Source organism: Heteronotia binoei, chromosome 14, assembly GCF_032191835.1.
Source record: "Heteronotia binoei isolate CCM8104 ecotype False Entrance Well chromosome 14, APGP_CSIRO_Hbin_v1, whole genome shotgun sequence".
NCBI classification, from domain to species: domain Eukaryota; kingdom Metazoa; phylum Chordata; class Lepidosauria; order Squamata; family Gekkonidae; genus Heteronotia; species Heteronotia binoei.
In genome coordinates this window covers 69,274,598-69,289,102 of record NC_083236.1, presented here as the reverse complement: position 1 = coordinate 69,289,102, position 14,505 = coordinate 69,274,598, and the positions used below count along the sequence as shown (strand labels likewise).

Sequence of the window (14,505 nt, the reverse complement as noted above, 5' to 3'; positions counted from 1 at the left end):
CACAGGCTGTCTGTTGTGGGGGAGGAAAATAAAAGTGATCGTGAGCTACTCTGAGACTCTGAAATATGGATTGGAGGGCAGGATATAAATCCAATGTATTAACTGCAAGGGACCCTGTTTTTGAGAGGGGGGTGCGTTAGACAGGCTAGATTTGCATGTTTTTAAAAGGGTGTTTTTGTGAGTGTGTTAAATGTACACTGCTGAGGTCAGAAAAGCACAGCAAGGGCCTTGAGGCTTCCAAATGAACAGAGGGATCGTCTAGATGCTGTGATTCCAAGTAATCACTTCTGGGGACCAGATAACCTGCTCCCATAGAAGAAAATATTTAACGCTTGCGCTGCACAACTAGCTCTTGTAGGAGTTGTCCTTGAAAGGGCAGCTGCTGGGAGAGCTCTCTCAGCCCCACCCACCACACAGAGGGTCTGTTGTGGGGAAAGGAGATAAAGAAGATTGTGAGCCACTCTCTGATTCAGAGAGAAGGGCAGGGTATAAATCTGTGGTGGTGTTCTTCTTCCTCCTCCTCCTCCAGGGTGCAGGTTGTATACCGGCCAGTCCGGCAGTTCTTCTGGGATATTCTGCACAGTGAATACCGGGCCGCCACTGATGTCTACGCCCTCATGTTCCTGGCTGATGTGGTCGACTTTATCATCATCATCTTTGGGTTCTGGGCCTTTGGAGTAAGTGGGCGACATTCATTTCTGCAATGCATCGCTCTTGTGTGGAGCTTCACGGTTTAAATGTAGCACTCCCGCCCCCTCCCCACGTCAGATCCTGCCTTTGAAATGGGCAATCTGAATTTTGAAGGGGGAGCAAAGAAGAGAGCAGGGAGGGATCCTCAAATATCCTTGACCAGTGATGACCAACCGGGTTGGTTTGGCGAGTGCTGCAGGAGAGGGCGGGGCTCATCGTCGAGTTGTGTGGAGGTCCAGAGGCTCATGGAAAGGTGATTGGCACTTTGGGAGCCTCTGAAGGTCACCCAAACACATGGAATTCACTGCCCCAGGATGTAGCGGAGGCTGCGAGCATAGCCAGCGTCAAGGGGATTGGATGGAGCAGAGGTCTATCAGTGATTCTTAGCCAGAGTATAGATGTATTCTTGGTGCTTGGGGGGGCAATAGTGGGAGGGCTTCTAGCGTCCTGGCCCCACTGATGGACCTCCTGATGGCGCTTGGTTTTTTGGCCACTGTTTGACACAGAGTGTTGGACTGGATGGGCCATTGGCCTGATCCAACATGTCTTCTCTTATGTTCCTATGTCTGGGGCAGTGATACTCTGTATTCTTGGTGCCGGGGGGGGGGGCGGGTCGAGTGGGAGGGCTTCTAGTGTCCTGGCCCCAGTGGTGGACCTCCTGATGGCACCTGGGTTTTTTTGGCCACTGTGTGACACAGAGTGTTGAACTGGTTGGGCCATTGGCCTGATCCAACGTGGCTTTTCTTATGTTCCTATGTCTGAGGCAGGGATGCTCTGTATTCTTGGTGCTGAGGGGGCACAGTGGGAGGGCTTCTAGTGTCCTGGCCTCACTGACAGACCTTCTGATGGCACCTGGGGTTTTTTTGCCACTGTGTGACACAGAGTGTTGGACTGGATGGGCCATTGGCCTGATCCAACATGGCTTCTCTTACGTTCCTATGTCTGGGGCAGTGATGCTCTGTATTCTTGGTGCGGGGGGGGGGCAGAGTGGGAGGGATTCTAGTTTCCTGGCTCCACTTATGGACCTCCTGAAGGCATCTGGGGGTTTTGGCCACTGTGTGACGCAGAGTGTTGGACTGGAGGGGCCACTGGCCTGATCCAGCATGGCTTCTCTTGTGTTCTTCTGTCAGCACAAAGCTCAAGGCAGGAGTGTGCCTGAAGCAGAAGGGTGGAGTTTTCACCTCTGGGGGCAGAGCAGATGTTGCACATGCTAGGGCCAGGATGACTCATGCATAGAGCAAAGTAGGAGTCCAGGAGCACCTTCTAAGACCAATGAAATTTTATTCCGAATGGAAGCTTTCGTATGCTAGTGCACTTCTTCAGACGAGGGGAATGGGGTGCGGTGAGCAGAGCTGCATACGGCTGGTGGGCAGAGGTTTACAATGCAAAATGGGACAAAGTTAGAATCCAACAGCAAATAGTGTGATAAACAAACTGAAAGACCCATTTGGTCTGGATAGCATTTGCGTGGGAAACCCAAAAGAAGGTAATAAAAGTTGCCTGCTATTTGCTCTTGCTGCAAGTCTAGGTCAAACGAAAGGACGTGCATGTTACATGTTAAAAAGTAGGTCAGGTGGCCAAGAACATCACTCGGAAATACACGTCCCACCAGCTATATGTAAGTTCTGCTCACCGCACCCCATTCCCTCGTCTGAAGAAGCCTGCCTGCATACGAAAGCTTCCATTCGGATTAAAACTTGGTTGGTCTTAAAGGTGCCGCTGGGCTCCTACTTGGTTCAGCTGCTTCAGACCAATACGGCTGCCCACCTGGCTCTATCGTGCGTAGAGGGGTTGCCTGCCACGGGGTGCCCGATGTGCTGGAGGGCCAGCGCCCCAGAGGGCTACTCCCTTCTGGGGCTCTGTGCATCCTGCCGCCAAGATGTCTTCCGTTCCCTCCCAGAAACACTCGGCCGCTGCGGACATCACCTCCTCCCTCTCGGATGACCAAGTGCCGGAGGCCTTCCTGGTGATGCTGCTGATCCAGTTCTCCACCATGGTCATTGACCGGGCCCTCTACCTGCGCAAGAGCGTCCTGGGCAAGCTCCTCTTCCAGATCATCCTCGTCTTCGGCATCCACCTCTGGATGTTCTTCATCTTGCCTGCAGTCACCGAGAGGTACCTGGGCTCCGTTTCTGGGTTTCTGCGGTGCTGCTTCTGAGAGCAGGAGAGGTCCTGATGGATCCCTGTTGTGTTTTTCCTCCCCAGGATGTTCAGTTTGAACACCGTGGCCCAGCTGTGGTACTTTGTGAAGTGCATCTACTTCGCCCTGTCGGCCTACCAGATCCGCTGCGGCTACCCCACGCGCATCCTGGGGAACTTCCTCACCAAGAAATACAACCACCTCAACCTCTTCCTTTTCCAAGGGTAATGCTGAGGAAAGGGGTGGGAAAGGATGACGGGGAATCGGCTTCTTTCCCCTCCCAGGTTCTGCATGCTGCCCTTCCTGCTGGAGCTGCTGGGGATTGAACCTGGGACCTTCTGCATGCCAAGCAGATGTTCTTCCACTGAGCCATGGCCCCGCCCCAGAAAATCAGCATCAAAATATCCCTTGAAATTCTGCTTCTCCCCACCTCTGGAAAAGTCACCAAGGAACAATTAATGTTATTTTCCTTTTCTTACCTTTTACAAAATGCAGTCCTGCCCTCATTGCAGGCAGCTAACAGATATAAAACATGCACCATAAGATCACATCTTCCGTTAAGAGCAAGAAAAAATGTATCTTTAAAATCAGAGCTAAAAATCTAGAAAAGTGACAAAACGTTGGAAGGGAGCGCCGCGTGAAACAAATGGGAAAAGTCTCTGCATACATGCACACAGCAGGGATCAGCCAAAGTGATAAACTCATAAATGAAATGTAAAGCAAAGTTATGGAAGGGATCGGGGTTTGAGGACTGTACTTGTGTTATTGGTCATATCCAGGGCTTTTTTTGATAGAAAAAGCCCAGCAGGAACTCATTTTGCCTACTAGGCCACACCCCCTGACATCAGCATTGTTTCACACACAGCTTTTTATTTAAAAACCCCCCAGCAGGGACTCATTTGCATATTAGGCCACGCCCCCTGCCACCAAGCCAGCCGGAACTGCATTCCTGTGTGTTCCTGCTCAAAAAAAGCCCTGGTCATATCCAACGTTCTCTCAAAGCTGCCAGAGTCTTGTGAGCAAAAATTCTACTTTGTGAGCTCCTGGCATTAAAGTTGTGAGCTCCTGCATCAGTTATTGTGCTCTGGGGTCATCCTTCGTGAGCGAAGACAAAAATGTGTGAGCCGGAGGCTAAAAATCTGTGAACTAGCTGATGCTAATTCAGCTTAAAGGGAACACTGGTTGTATCTCAGATTCAGGTTTTTAAATACCCAAAATGATTCAGCACCCAAGATTATTCAGCACCAAGAAGTGAGCAGATGCAGTCTGCTTTCATGCGATGCAGGCATTGTTTCTGGGTCCATGGTAAAAGATTGGGGGGGGGGGTTGTCCCTCACAGGGCTTTACAGCATGCCCAGCTGTGTCTCTTGGCACTAAAGCCTGGGCTGGTTTGGGTTCAGTCAAGCGATAGTTTTGCTCAGTTGAACGATGAGCTGGATCAGCCTGCCAAACTCTGCCTGTGTTCCACTTGACCAGGGCGTGACCAGTGGGCCTGGGAGAAGGGAAGTGGGCTAGAGGGGCTCCTGGGGGGAGGTGCTGACCTTCTGGCTCTCCCCCACCCAGGTTCCGCCTGGTGCCTTTCCTGGTAGAGCTGCGGGCCGTCATGGACTGGGTCTGGACCGACACCACCCTCTCCCTCTCCGACTGGATGTGCGTGGAAGACATCTACGCCAACATCTTCATCATCAAGTGCAGTCGGGAGACTGAGAAGGTGGGAGCAGAATGGAAGGAGCGGGGGGAAGCATTGAGGTTTGGGGCTCAGAAGCGATACAGACCTGCATGTGGCCAGCCCCAGGTGAAGGGTGGGACGCGCACGGTGTGGCTGTAGGAAGGCAGAGGCCGAGCGGCTTGGCAAGGAGCTCTGACCGGGCCAGTAGCTGGGGCTGTGCTTTCTGGGAGAGCTTGTGCTCTTTCTTCTTGGAGCATGGACATCTGTTCCATGTATTGATCAAGAGGGGATTGTAGAAACATCTGGAGCAGAGGTCCATCAGTGGCTCTTAGTCATAGGGCAGGGGTGGCCAACGGTAGCTCTCCAGATGTTTTTTTGCCTACAGCTCCCATCAGCCCCAGCCACCATGGCCAATGGCTGGGGCTGATGGGAGTTGTAGGCAAAAAAAAAATCTGGAGAGCTACCGTTGGCCACCCCTGCCATAGGGTATTGATGGAACTCTCTGTCTGGGGCAGTGATGCTCTGTATTCCTGGTGCTTGGGGGGACATAGTGGGAGGACTTCTAGTGTCCTGGCCCCACTGGTGGACCTTCTGATGGCACCTGGTTTTTTTGGCCACTGTGTGACACAGAGTGTTGGACTGGATGGGCCATTGGCCTGATCTGACATGGCTTCTCTTATGTTCTTGTGCTCTGTATTCTTGGTACTTGTGGGGAGGGCACAGTGGGAGAGCTTCTAGTGTCCTGGCCCCACTGGTGGACCTCCTGATGGTGCCTGGGTTTTTTGGCCACTGTGTGACACAGAGTGTTGGACTGGATGGGCCATTGGCCTGATCCAACATGGCTTCTCTTATGTTCTTCTGTGACACAGAGTGTTGGACTGGATGGGCCTTTGGCCTGATCCAACATGGCTTCTCTTATGTTCTTATGTGACACAGCGTGTTGGACTGGATGGGCCACTGGCCTGATCCAACATGGCTTCTCATGTTCTTATGTGACGGAGTGTTGGACTGGATGGGCCACTGGCCTGATCCAACATGGCTTCTCTTATGTTCCTCTGTGACACAGAGTGTTGGACTGGATGGGCCATTGGCCTGATCCAACAGGGCTTCTCTTATGTTCTTCTGTGACACAGAGTGTTGGACTGGAGGGGCCATTGGCCTGATCCAGCAGGGCTTCTCTTATGTTCTTATGAAACAAAGAGGGGAACTGCAGACGTCCCAGGGCTGCATGTGGGCACCTTTGGAATTCTAACACCGTGTGGTGGGCGGAGCCGCAAAACGGCTGCTGCAGGTGGACCTGGCCACAACATGGCTGCCGCAGCTCACCTTCTTTCACGCAAGTGAAGATCATTGACCAGTGGAGGCAGCTGCTGTCAGGGCAACATTTTTAAAAATCGTCGCAGCCAATCAGAAGATGTTGCTGGGGAGAAGCTCTCATTTGTCCCCGCCCACTTTCTAAAAACACCTGGAGGGTGGCAGGAAGTGTGTGGTGGACACCCCTGCGCTGGCCCAGCAGTATCCCTTCCCCAGCAATGAGCATCCTGTGAATTTAGGGGGAAGCATTTTTGAGTTTCCTGCATTGTGCAGGGGGTTGGACTAGATGACCTTGGAGGTCCCTTCCAATTCTTTGATTCTATGTCTTGCAACCCGGGAACCAACTAGTGCCTCCCGTATCCAAGAAGCTGGGCTCTCCTAAGCTTTGGGCCTTCTCCTACAAGGGGATAGCCTTCCCTTGTAGAGGGCATGCCCAGCCACGCTCACGCCCCCTTCCTGTGTTGTGCTGACCTTTCCCTGCAGAAATACCCACAGCCCAAGGGGCAGAAGAAGAAGAAGATTGTCAAGTACGGCATGGGAGGGCTCATCATCCTCTTCCTTATCGCCATCATCTGGTTCCCGCTGCTCTTCATGTCGCTCGTCCGTTCCGTGGTGGGCGTGGTCAACCACCCCGTTGACGTCACCGTCACCCTCAAGTTGGGGGGTTATGAGGTACGAGAGGGGCAGAGTGGGCTGGGACCTGCTTCCCTCTTCAGAAGGGGCCAGTCTGGTGTTGTGGTTAAGAGTGCAGATTCTTATCAGGGAGAACCGGGTTTGATTCCTCCACTTGCACCTGCTGGAATGGCCTTGGGTCAGCCATAGCTCTGGCAGAGGTTGTCCTTGAAAGGGCAGCTTCTGTCAGAGCTCTCTCAGCCCCACCCACCTCACAGGCTGTCTGTTGTGGGGGAGGAAGATAAAGGAGATTGTGAGCCGCTCTGAGTTTCTGATTCAGAGAGAAAGGCGGGGTATAAATCTGCAGTCTTCTTCTTCCCCATTCCTCCACTTGCAGCTTCTGGAATGGCCTTGGGTCAGCCCTAGCTCTGGCAGAGGTTGTCCTTGAAAGGGCAGCTTCTGGGAGAGCTCTCTCAGCCCCACCCACCTCCCAAGGTGTCTGTTGTGGGGGAGGAAGGTAAAGGAGATTGTAAGCCGCTCTGAGACTCTGTCCTTGAAACGGCAGCTTCTGGGAGAGCCCTCTCAGCCCCACCCAACTCACAGGGTGTCTGTTGTGGGGGGAGAAGATATAGCAGATTGTAAGCTGCCCTCAGCCCCATCCACCTCACAGGGTGTCTGTTTGGTGTGGTGGTGAAGTGGGTGGACTCTTATCTGGGAGAACCAGGTTTAATTCCCCACTCCTCCACTTGAAGCTGCTGGAATGGCCTTGGGTCAGCCATAGCTCTGGCAGAGGTTGTCCTTGAAAGGGCAGCTTCTGTCAGAGCTCTCTCAGCCCCACCCATCTCCCAGGGTGTCTGTTGTGGGGGAGAAAGATAAAGGAGATTGTGAGCTGCTCTGAGACTCTTCAGAGTGGAGGGCGGGGTATAAATCCAATATCATCATCATCATCATCAAGGGCTCCCCCCGTTGATGAAAGTTACTGTCGCAGTCAGCTGACAAAATAGCCATTCATTGCACTAAATTGCAAACTGATGCTGAGTAGTTGTCTGAAATACACCTGGCTGGGCAGGCAGATTGTGTGGTGATACTGAGGCCAGTGCAAATAACAGCCAAGGAAGATAGCCTTAACAATCAGATAATTTAGCTAGTGACACTTCCTGTAATGGTTGTTATTGCAAGCTGCATCAAGATCATGAAAGGTGCAGGATGTTTGCATGTAACAAAGAGAAAAGAGGCATATTAAAAAGAGCCCAGCTGGAACAGAACTGAGGTCTTGTCTGGTTTCTAGCCATGGCCAGGCGCCTCTGCAATTTGTAAGGCAAGGCCTTTTCCGGTGCAGGCAAGAGCAGTTTGCACTAAGGCTTCTGGTTGTAAAGCGATTGTTGCTAACAGAGTTTCATAGACCGTGTTACTTGTGTACGCCTTTTTAAAGCTGTCCAGGCTGGAGGCCTTCACCCCATCTTGTAGCCATGAGTTCCACAAGCTAATTTGCCTTTGCCCATGTCAGTGAATCCATCCCTGCTTTGCAGCGATTCCCTTTTTCTTGCCTCTGGGGACAGCGGGTTCAGGCTACACCCAGTTTCCTCTAGGACGGGCTCTGAATCCCACCAGTTGTGGGCCTGAATCCCACTGGGCCGGCCTTGAGGGAGTTCCCTTTGCCCACATGCGTGCCCTTTCCCTCACAGCCTCTGTTCACCATGAGTGCCCAGCAGCAATCTATCCAGCCCTTCACCCTCAAGGATTACGAAGCACTGACGGACAAGTTCGAACGGGAGCCGGTGAGTTCCCAAGGGGAGAAACTGGGCGGGGAGATCAAAGAATTCTGAAACCATTACTGTATATGCCTTAGAAATCTCTCCAGATCAGAAGATAGACTTTCGTTTGTTAAGCACAAAACCATAACAATGCTAATATATTCAGAAAAGGCAACAATCACACTCCTGTGGAAAAGCAAAAAAACCCTAACGATTGGCACAAAAAACTGGAATTTGTACATCATGAGCAAAATTACAGCAAATAAAAAATATATGTCCAATTGCTCTTGGGACACTACATTTGAATTTGTATGGAAAGGGAAAAGGAAAGGTCCCCACCAGTCGTTTCCGACTCTGGGGTGACGTTGCTTTCACAATGTTTTCACAGCAGACTTTTTACGGGGTGGTTTCCCCTTGCCTTCCCCAGTCATCTACGCTTTCCCCCCAGCAAGCTGGGGACTCCTTTGGCCGACCTCGGAAGGATGGAAGGCTGAGGCAACCTTGGGCCGGCTACCTGAACCAGCTTTCGCTGGGATCGAACTCAGGTCGTGAGCAGAGAGTTCAGTACTGCAGCTTCACCACTCTGCGCCACGGGGCCGCTATTTGTATGGAACCCAATCTTAAATCACCTGATCTCACAAGGCGAAATCCCAGATATAATCAGAAGACATTTCCTTTATTAAAAAAAAGTAGAGAGCTTTTCTTTATTTCTGCCTTCAGTATAGATTTATGAGAATTATTTAGATAACTAATATTTCTGTTGAATGCTGAACTAGTCACACCTATTGTTTCTGTTATCTTCTCTGATTGTTATATTTGGAAAATTATGGCTGTAATAAAGTATATATATTTTAAAAAAAAGCAGCCAGTGAGTACCGTTGACCCCCAGGCCTCACGCTGCATCGTGCAGGGCCATGGTGGGCTGGCAAGGCTTGGAGCTGCGATCTGCCCCCTGACGCTGCACCCCTCTTTCCCCTGGGCCCTCTTCACAGATAGCCATGCAGTTCATCACTCTCTACGGCTACGAGGATCTGGTGAAGGCTCGCATCGAGGGCAGCTCCGGATCGCTCTGGAGCATCAGCCCGCCCAGCCGGGAGCAGCTGCGGGAAGAGCTCCACAGCGGCTCCTCGGATATCACTCTGCGCTTCACCTGGAGCTTCCAGAGGTAACGCGGACCCTCACTCTCCCGGGCTGTGGAGCCTGACCTTGTTTTTAGGAGAGTCTGTCTCGGGTTTGTGAGAGGCCCTGTCCATGGGGGAAGGGCCACACTCAGGAGGGACGGTGGCTCAGTGGTAGAGCATCTGCTTGGTAAGCAGAAGGTTCCAGGTTCAATCCCTGGCATCTCCAAAAAGGGTCCAGGCAAGATGGCCTGAAAATACTCAGCTTGGGACCCTGCCAGTCTGAGTAGACAATACTGACTTTGATGGACCAAGAGTCTGATTCAGTAGAAGGCAGCTTCATATGTTCATATATGTTCAGCACCAGATGGTCAAGTTTCAAAGCCCCGTTGCTGTTAGGTGTGAAGGTACAAGATGGGCTGCTGGCCTGTCTTCCTTTCCACCCACCCACCCACCCTTTTTGTTCTGAGCAATGTTCTATTTAGGGATTTTTTGTAGCAGGACCTCCTTTGCCTATTAGGCCACACCCCCCTGAGATAGCCAATCCTCCTGGAGCTTACAATAGGCCCTGTAAGGTCATGGAGGGTTGTCTACATTGAGGGGGGGTAGCCTCATAGGCAAAGGAGTTCCTGCTACAACAAAGAAAAAAGCCCCGGTTCTGTTCCATTTAGAGGTATCGTTTTGCGCTTTGTACTTCTCTGCCCTCTGCTGGCCAAGGTATGTGTAAAGATTTATATCTGTGAAGAATGATGGAGTACAGCAGGGGTGGCCAACGGTAGCTCTCCTGATGTTTTTTTTTGCCTACAACTCCCATCAGCCCCAGCCAGCATGGCCAATGGCTGGGGCTGATGGGAGTTGTAGGCAAAAAAACATCTGGAGAGCTACCGTTGGCCATCCCTGGAGTACAGAAAGGCACAGTAAATCCCATGTAAGAACTCTGTTTCCTCTTGCTTCATTCTCTATAAATCTTCATGGCCTCCCACTGTATATGGTGAGCATGCGGTTTCTCCAATGCATGGAGAAGGGTCTCCTGTGTAATTAACTTTTGTGCATTAATGGTTTAATACAATAAATCCTTCTGCTGTTGGTTTGAACCCAGCTTGGCTGCTTACTTTGTGCATGCAAGATTTTTAAAATTCCCAGGGCTGCTGCGCTTGTAAAAGGGTTCTGGGCAGCTCCCAAACTTGCTCCTTGCACTTGCATTAGATGCGATTCCCCCAAAGGCTGATGCAAGCAAGCGCAGCAAATGAAATGGGCACAGCGCACGGCTGGCCGGATGCTTGGTCCAAAGCAAAACCCAAACTCAAAAGTGAACCTTTTTCTTAAGACCAGTCCAAAAGGACCCAAAACAAGTTGTGTGCAGGCTTTGGAATTCTTCTTTATCGGGCTGGACATTAGAAAAGCAAGAAGGGAGTAGAAAAAAATGATTTTTGAACCTTGCTTTTAACTCCCCTTGTCAGCATCCGTCGATGAAATAAGGGAAAGGACAGGGCTTCATCTGCCTTCTTCCTCTGGACCGGGGGTGGCCAAACTTGCTTAAGAAATAAACATTGATGTTCGAGAGCCACAAGGCATGAATATCAGATGTTTGAGAGCCGGAAGGAAGGAGGGAGGGGAGGAAGGAGGGAGGAAGGAAGGGAGGGAAGGAAGGAAGGAGAGAGGAAGGGAGGGAAGGAAGGAGAATTGAAGGAAGGAGGAAGGGAAGGAAGGAAGAAAAATAGATGGGAGGAGAGAGAGGTGGAAAGAAAGCAACTTTAACTTCAAATGCATTTTCCAAACTACTGGCTGGCTTGGCTTGGAGAAGGCAATTTAAAGAGTGAAATGCCTTCTCCAAGCTGGTTGTCAGGGAAGTGGGGACTTCCAAGAGCCACACAATATGTGTGAAAGAGCCACAGTTTGACCAGCCCTGCTCCGGGCCCTCATTGGTCTTGAGACGCTGCCCCTTCTTGCCTCTAATCCCTCCCTTCTCCCTTCTCCAGGGATCTTGGCAAGGGGGGCACGGTGGAGTACACCTCTGAGAAGCACACGATGGACCTGAAGCCCAACAGCACCGAGCGAAGGAATCTGGCCGGGCTGCTGCAGGGCACCCACAACGCTCCCGCGTGAGTTCGAGGGATGCCGACTTCTCTGGGCTCTTGTGTTATTTTTCTTCTTATACGCAGGTTGCCAGCTTGGGAACGGAGCTCATTCCCCACTGAAAGGCAGAGGGGTGTAATGGTCATAGTGTCAGACTAGGATCCAGGAGACCCCGGGTTTAAATCTCCGCTCTGCTATGGAAGCTTGCTGGGCGACCTTGGGCCAGTCACATGCTCTCCCAGCCTAGCCTACCTCACAGGGTTGCTGTGAGGATAAAATGGAGGAGAGAGGGTGTAAACCACTTTTGGTCTCCAGTGCGGAGAAAGGTGGCATATATAGAAATGACACAAGCAAAAGCAAGTCTGTGAAAGGAGTGTGAGAAGGCAGGTGCTCTTGAGCTCTTGGATCCAGCTTCATGCACAAACCTGACCCAGGGTTCTCTGCAATTCTGGATGTGCAACATCTTCAGTCGGGTTAGAACGGATCTAAGGAAGTTTTCTTTGCCCAACGGGTGATTAACATGTGGGATTCACTGCCACAGGAGGGGGCGGCGGCTACAAGCATAGCCACCTTCAAGAGGGGATTGGATCGACATACGGAGCAGAGGTCCATCAGTGGCTGTTAGCCACAGTATATTATTGGAACTGTCTGGGGCAGAGATGCTCTGTATTCTTGGTGCTTGGGGGGGGGGGGCAAAGTGGAAGGGCTTCTAGCCCCACTTGTGAACCTCCTGATGGCACTTGGGTTTTTTGGCCACTGTGGGACACAGAGTGTTGGACTGGATGGGCCATTGGCCTGATCCAACATGGCTTCTCTTATGTTCTTCTGTGACACAGAGTGTTGGACTGGATGGGCCATTGGCCTGATCCAACAGGGCTTCTCTTATGTTCTTATGTAACACAGAGTGTTGGACTGGATGGGCCATTGGCCTGATCCAACATGGCTTCTCTTATGTTCTTACGTCTGGGGCAGTGATGCTCGGTATTCTTGGCGCTTGGGGGGCACAGTAGGAGGGCTTCTAGTGTCCTGGCCCCACTGATGGGCCTCCTGATGGCACCTGATTTTTTTGGCCCCTGTGTGACACAGAGTGTTGGACTGGATGGGCCATTGGCCTGATCCAACATGGCTTCTCTTATGTTCCTATGTCTGGGGCAGTGATGCTCTGTATTCTTGGTGCTTGGGGGGGCACAGTGGGAGGCTTCTAGTGTCCTGGCCCCATTGATGGACCTTCTGATGGCATCTGGGTTTTTTGGCCAGTGTGTGACACAGAGTGTTGGACTGGAGGGGCCGTTGGCCTGATCCAACATGGTTTCTCTTATGTTCTTATGTTTGTCTCCCTCAAAGGCTTTGTCTCATGCTTCCTTTCCTTTTTCTTCCTTTAGGAAAATCCCCCACCTCTTTCCTCCCTACATCCGGGCACCCAATGGCCCTGAGGCCAACCCTGTGAAGCAGCTGCTGCCAGGTGAGATAAGGGGGGAACGGAGGTTCGCACCACCAGGCCATTGCGGTAGCTGAGTTACTTGCACCCTGCAATACCTGTCACCAGGAGAACTGGTGTAGTTCTCTGTATCAGGCTTTGAACACCTGGTAGGCAGGCACTAAGCCATAGAATCACACCCAGATTGATACGAACCAAAATACCTCTCCTGCCATGGTTCAGGGATGCACTGAAAAAAAAGTCAGGGAAATGGAGGGGAACTTATGAGCGGAGAATGAAATGGCTCCCCTTGTTTAGCTGGGGAGGGAAGAGGAACGTGTCATTAAGAAGGTAGCGTTGGATCACAACCTGACTACATTTCCCATCATCGGAAAGAAGCTGTCATCTCCCCTGCCCCCAGCTGCAGCCCACAGATCTGTTCCTGGGGGAGAGGAGACCCTGAAGAATGACAAGAGAGAGGGGGTCTGCAGCGGGAAGGGGGAACTGGAATCAGTGGGAATTTGTTTATTCAGTCATTCGTCATCTGACTTATTTGGTTATTCAAAGTCTGACTTATTCTGTTATTCGTCTTCTGACCTATTCCGTTATTTGGCGTCTGACTTATTCGGTTATTCGGCATCTGACTTTTTCGGTTATTCAACGTCTGACTTACTCAGTTATTCGGTGTCTGACTTTCTCGCAGAAACTCAAGACAGGTTATGTAGTGTAGATCAAGCAGAATCAACAGGACACAGGAAGGTTTGGACTGTAGAAATCTGAAAACACCCGGAAGGCAAAGTCTAAGCTTTTAAACATAATTTGGTGCTCCTTATCATGGCCTCTCTGCTGTCTTCTTGCTGCGGGGCGGTTCACAATCAATGTTCCCTCTAAGCTGCAGGGTCTTGTGAGCAAAAATTCGACTTTTGTGAGCTACTGGTATTAAAGTTATATGCTACTGGCATGAAAGTTGTGAGCTCCTGCATATATCATTGTGCTCTGGGGTCATCCTTCCTGAGCGAAGACAAAAATGTGAGCTGGTGGCTAAAAATCTGTGCGCTAGCTGGCTCTAATTCAGCTTAGAGGGAACACTGTTCACAAGGCGAGAGGGCCTGCCGGGAGTACGGATCACAGTCAAGCACCGGATTAGGTCTTGTGCCAGGAGCGTGGCCTTGCCCACTGCCACTGAGGACGCAGCCTGCAGCTGTGCGAACCTCCAGCGCCTCACTCTGCCTTTCCCTCCATCTCCTCCGGCAGAGGATGAGGACAGCTACTTGGACGTGGAAGTCCAGCTGAAGCGGCAGCGGGTGGGGCCAGGCAACAGCAGCGACAGCTTCCTGGAGTGGTGGGTGATCCGTCTGGCTGGCTGCCAGCACGAGGACTGCAGGATCCTCCCCATGGTCATCTTCAGCGACAAGGTCAGCCCTCCCAGCCTGGGCTTCCTGGCAGGATACGGGTGAGTAGCCAGAGCTAGCCTTCCCTCCCCTTCTGCTGCGGGGGGAATGAAGAGAGCCAGTTTGGTGTAGTGGTTAAGTGCGTGGACTCTTATCTGGGAGAACCTGGTTTGATTCCCCACTCCTCCACTTGCAACTGCTGGAAGGGCCTTGGGTCAGCCATAGCTCTCTTATCTGGGAGAACCGGGTTTGATTCCCCACTCCTCCACTTGCACCTGTTGGAATGGCCTTGGGTCAGCCAGAGCTCTCTTATCTGGGAGAACC

General features: G+C 51.6%; 1 protein-coding gene across 1 annotated transcript in view; it reads left to right on the top strand.

Annotated features, from left to right (window-relative positions):
* The window catches only part of PIEZO1 (piezo type mechanosensitive ion channel component 1), a 234,788-nt gene that overhangs the window by 216,009 nt on the left and 4,274 nt on the right, over positions 1-14,505 (top strand). The window contains exons 41-50 of the mRNA XM_060253863.1: positions 530-677; positions 2,591-2,805; positions 2,896-3,054; positions 4,394-4,541; positions 6,297-6,485; positions 8,111-8,203; positions 9,172-9,344; positions 11,277-11,399; positions 12,756-12,835; positions 14,045-14,243. Coding sequence (XP_060109846.1) covers positions 530-677; positions 2,591-2,805; positions 2,896-3,054; positions 4,394-4,541; positions 6,297-6,485; positions 8,111-8,203; positions 9,172-9,344; positions 11,277-11,399; positions 12,756-12,835; positions 14,045-14,243 — 1,527 coding nt within the window. The remainder of the gene's footprint in view (positions 1-529; positions 678-2,590; positions 2,806-2,895; positions 3,055-4,393; positions 4,542-6,296; positions 6,486-8,110; positions 8,204-9,171; positions 9,345-11,276; positions 11,400-12,755; positions 12,836-14,044; positions 14,244-14,505) is intronic.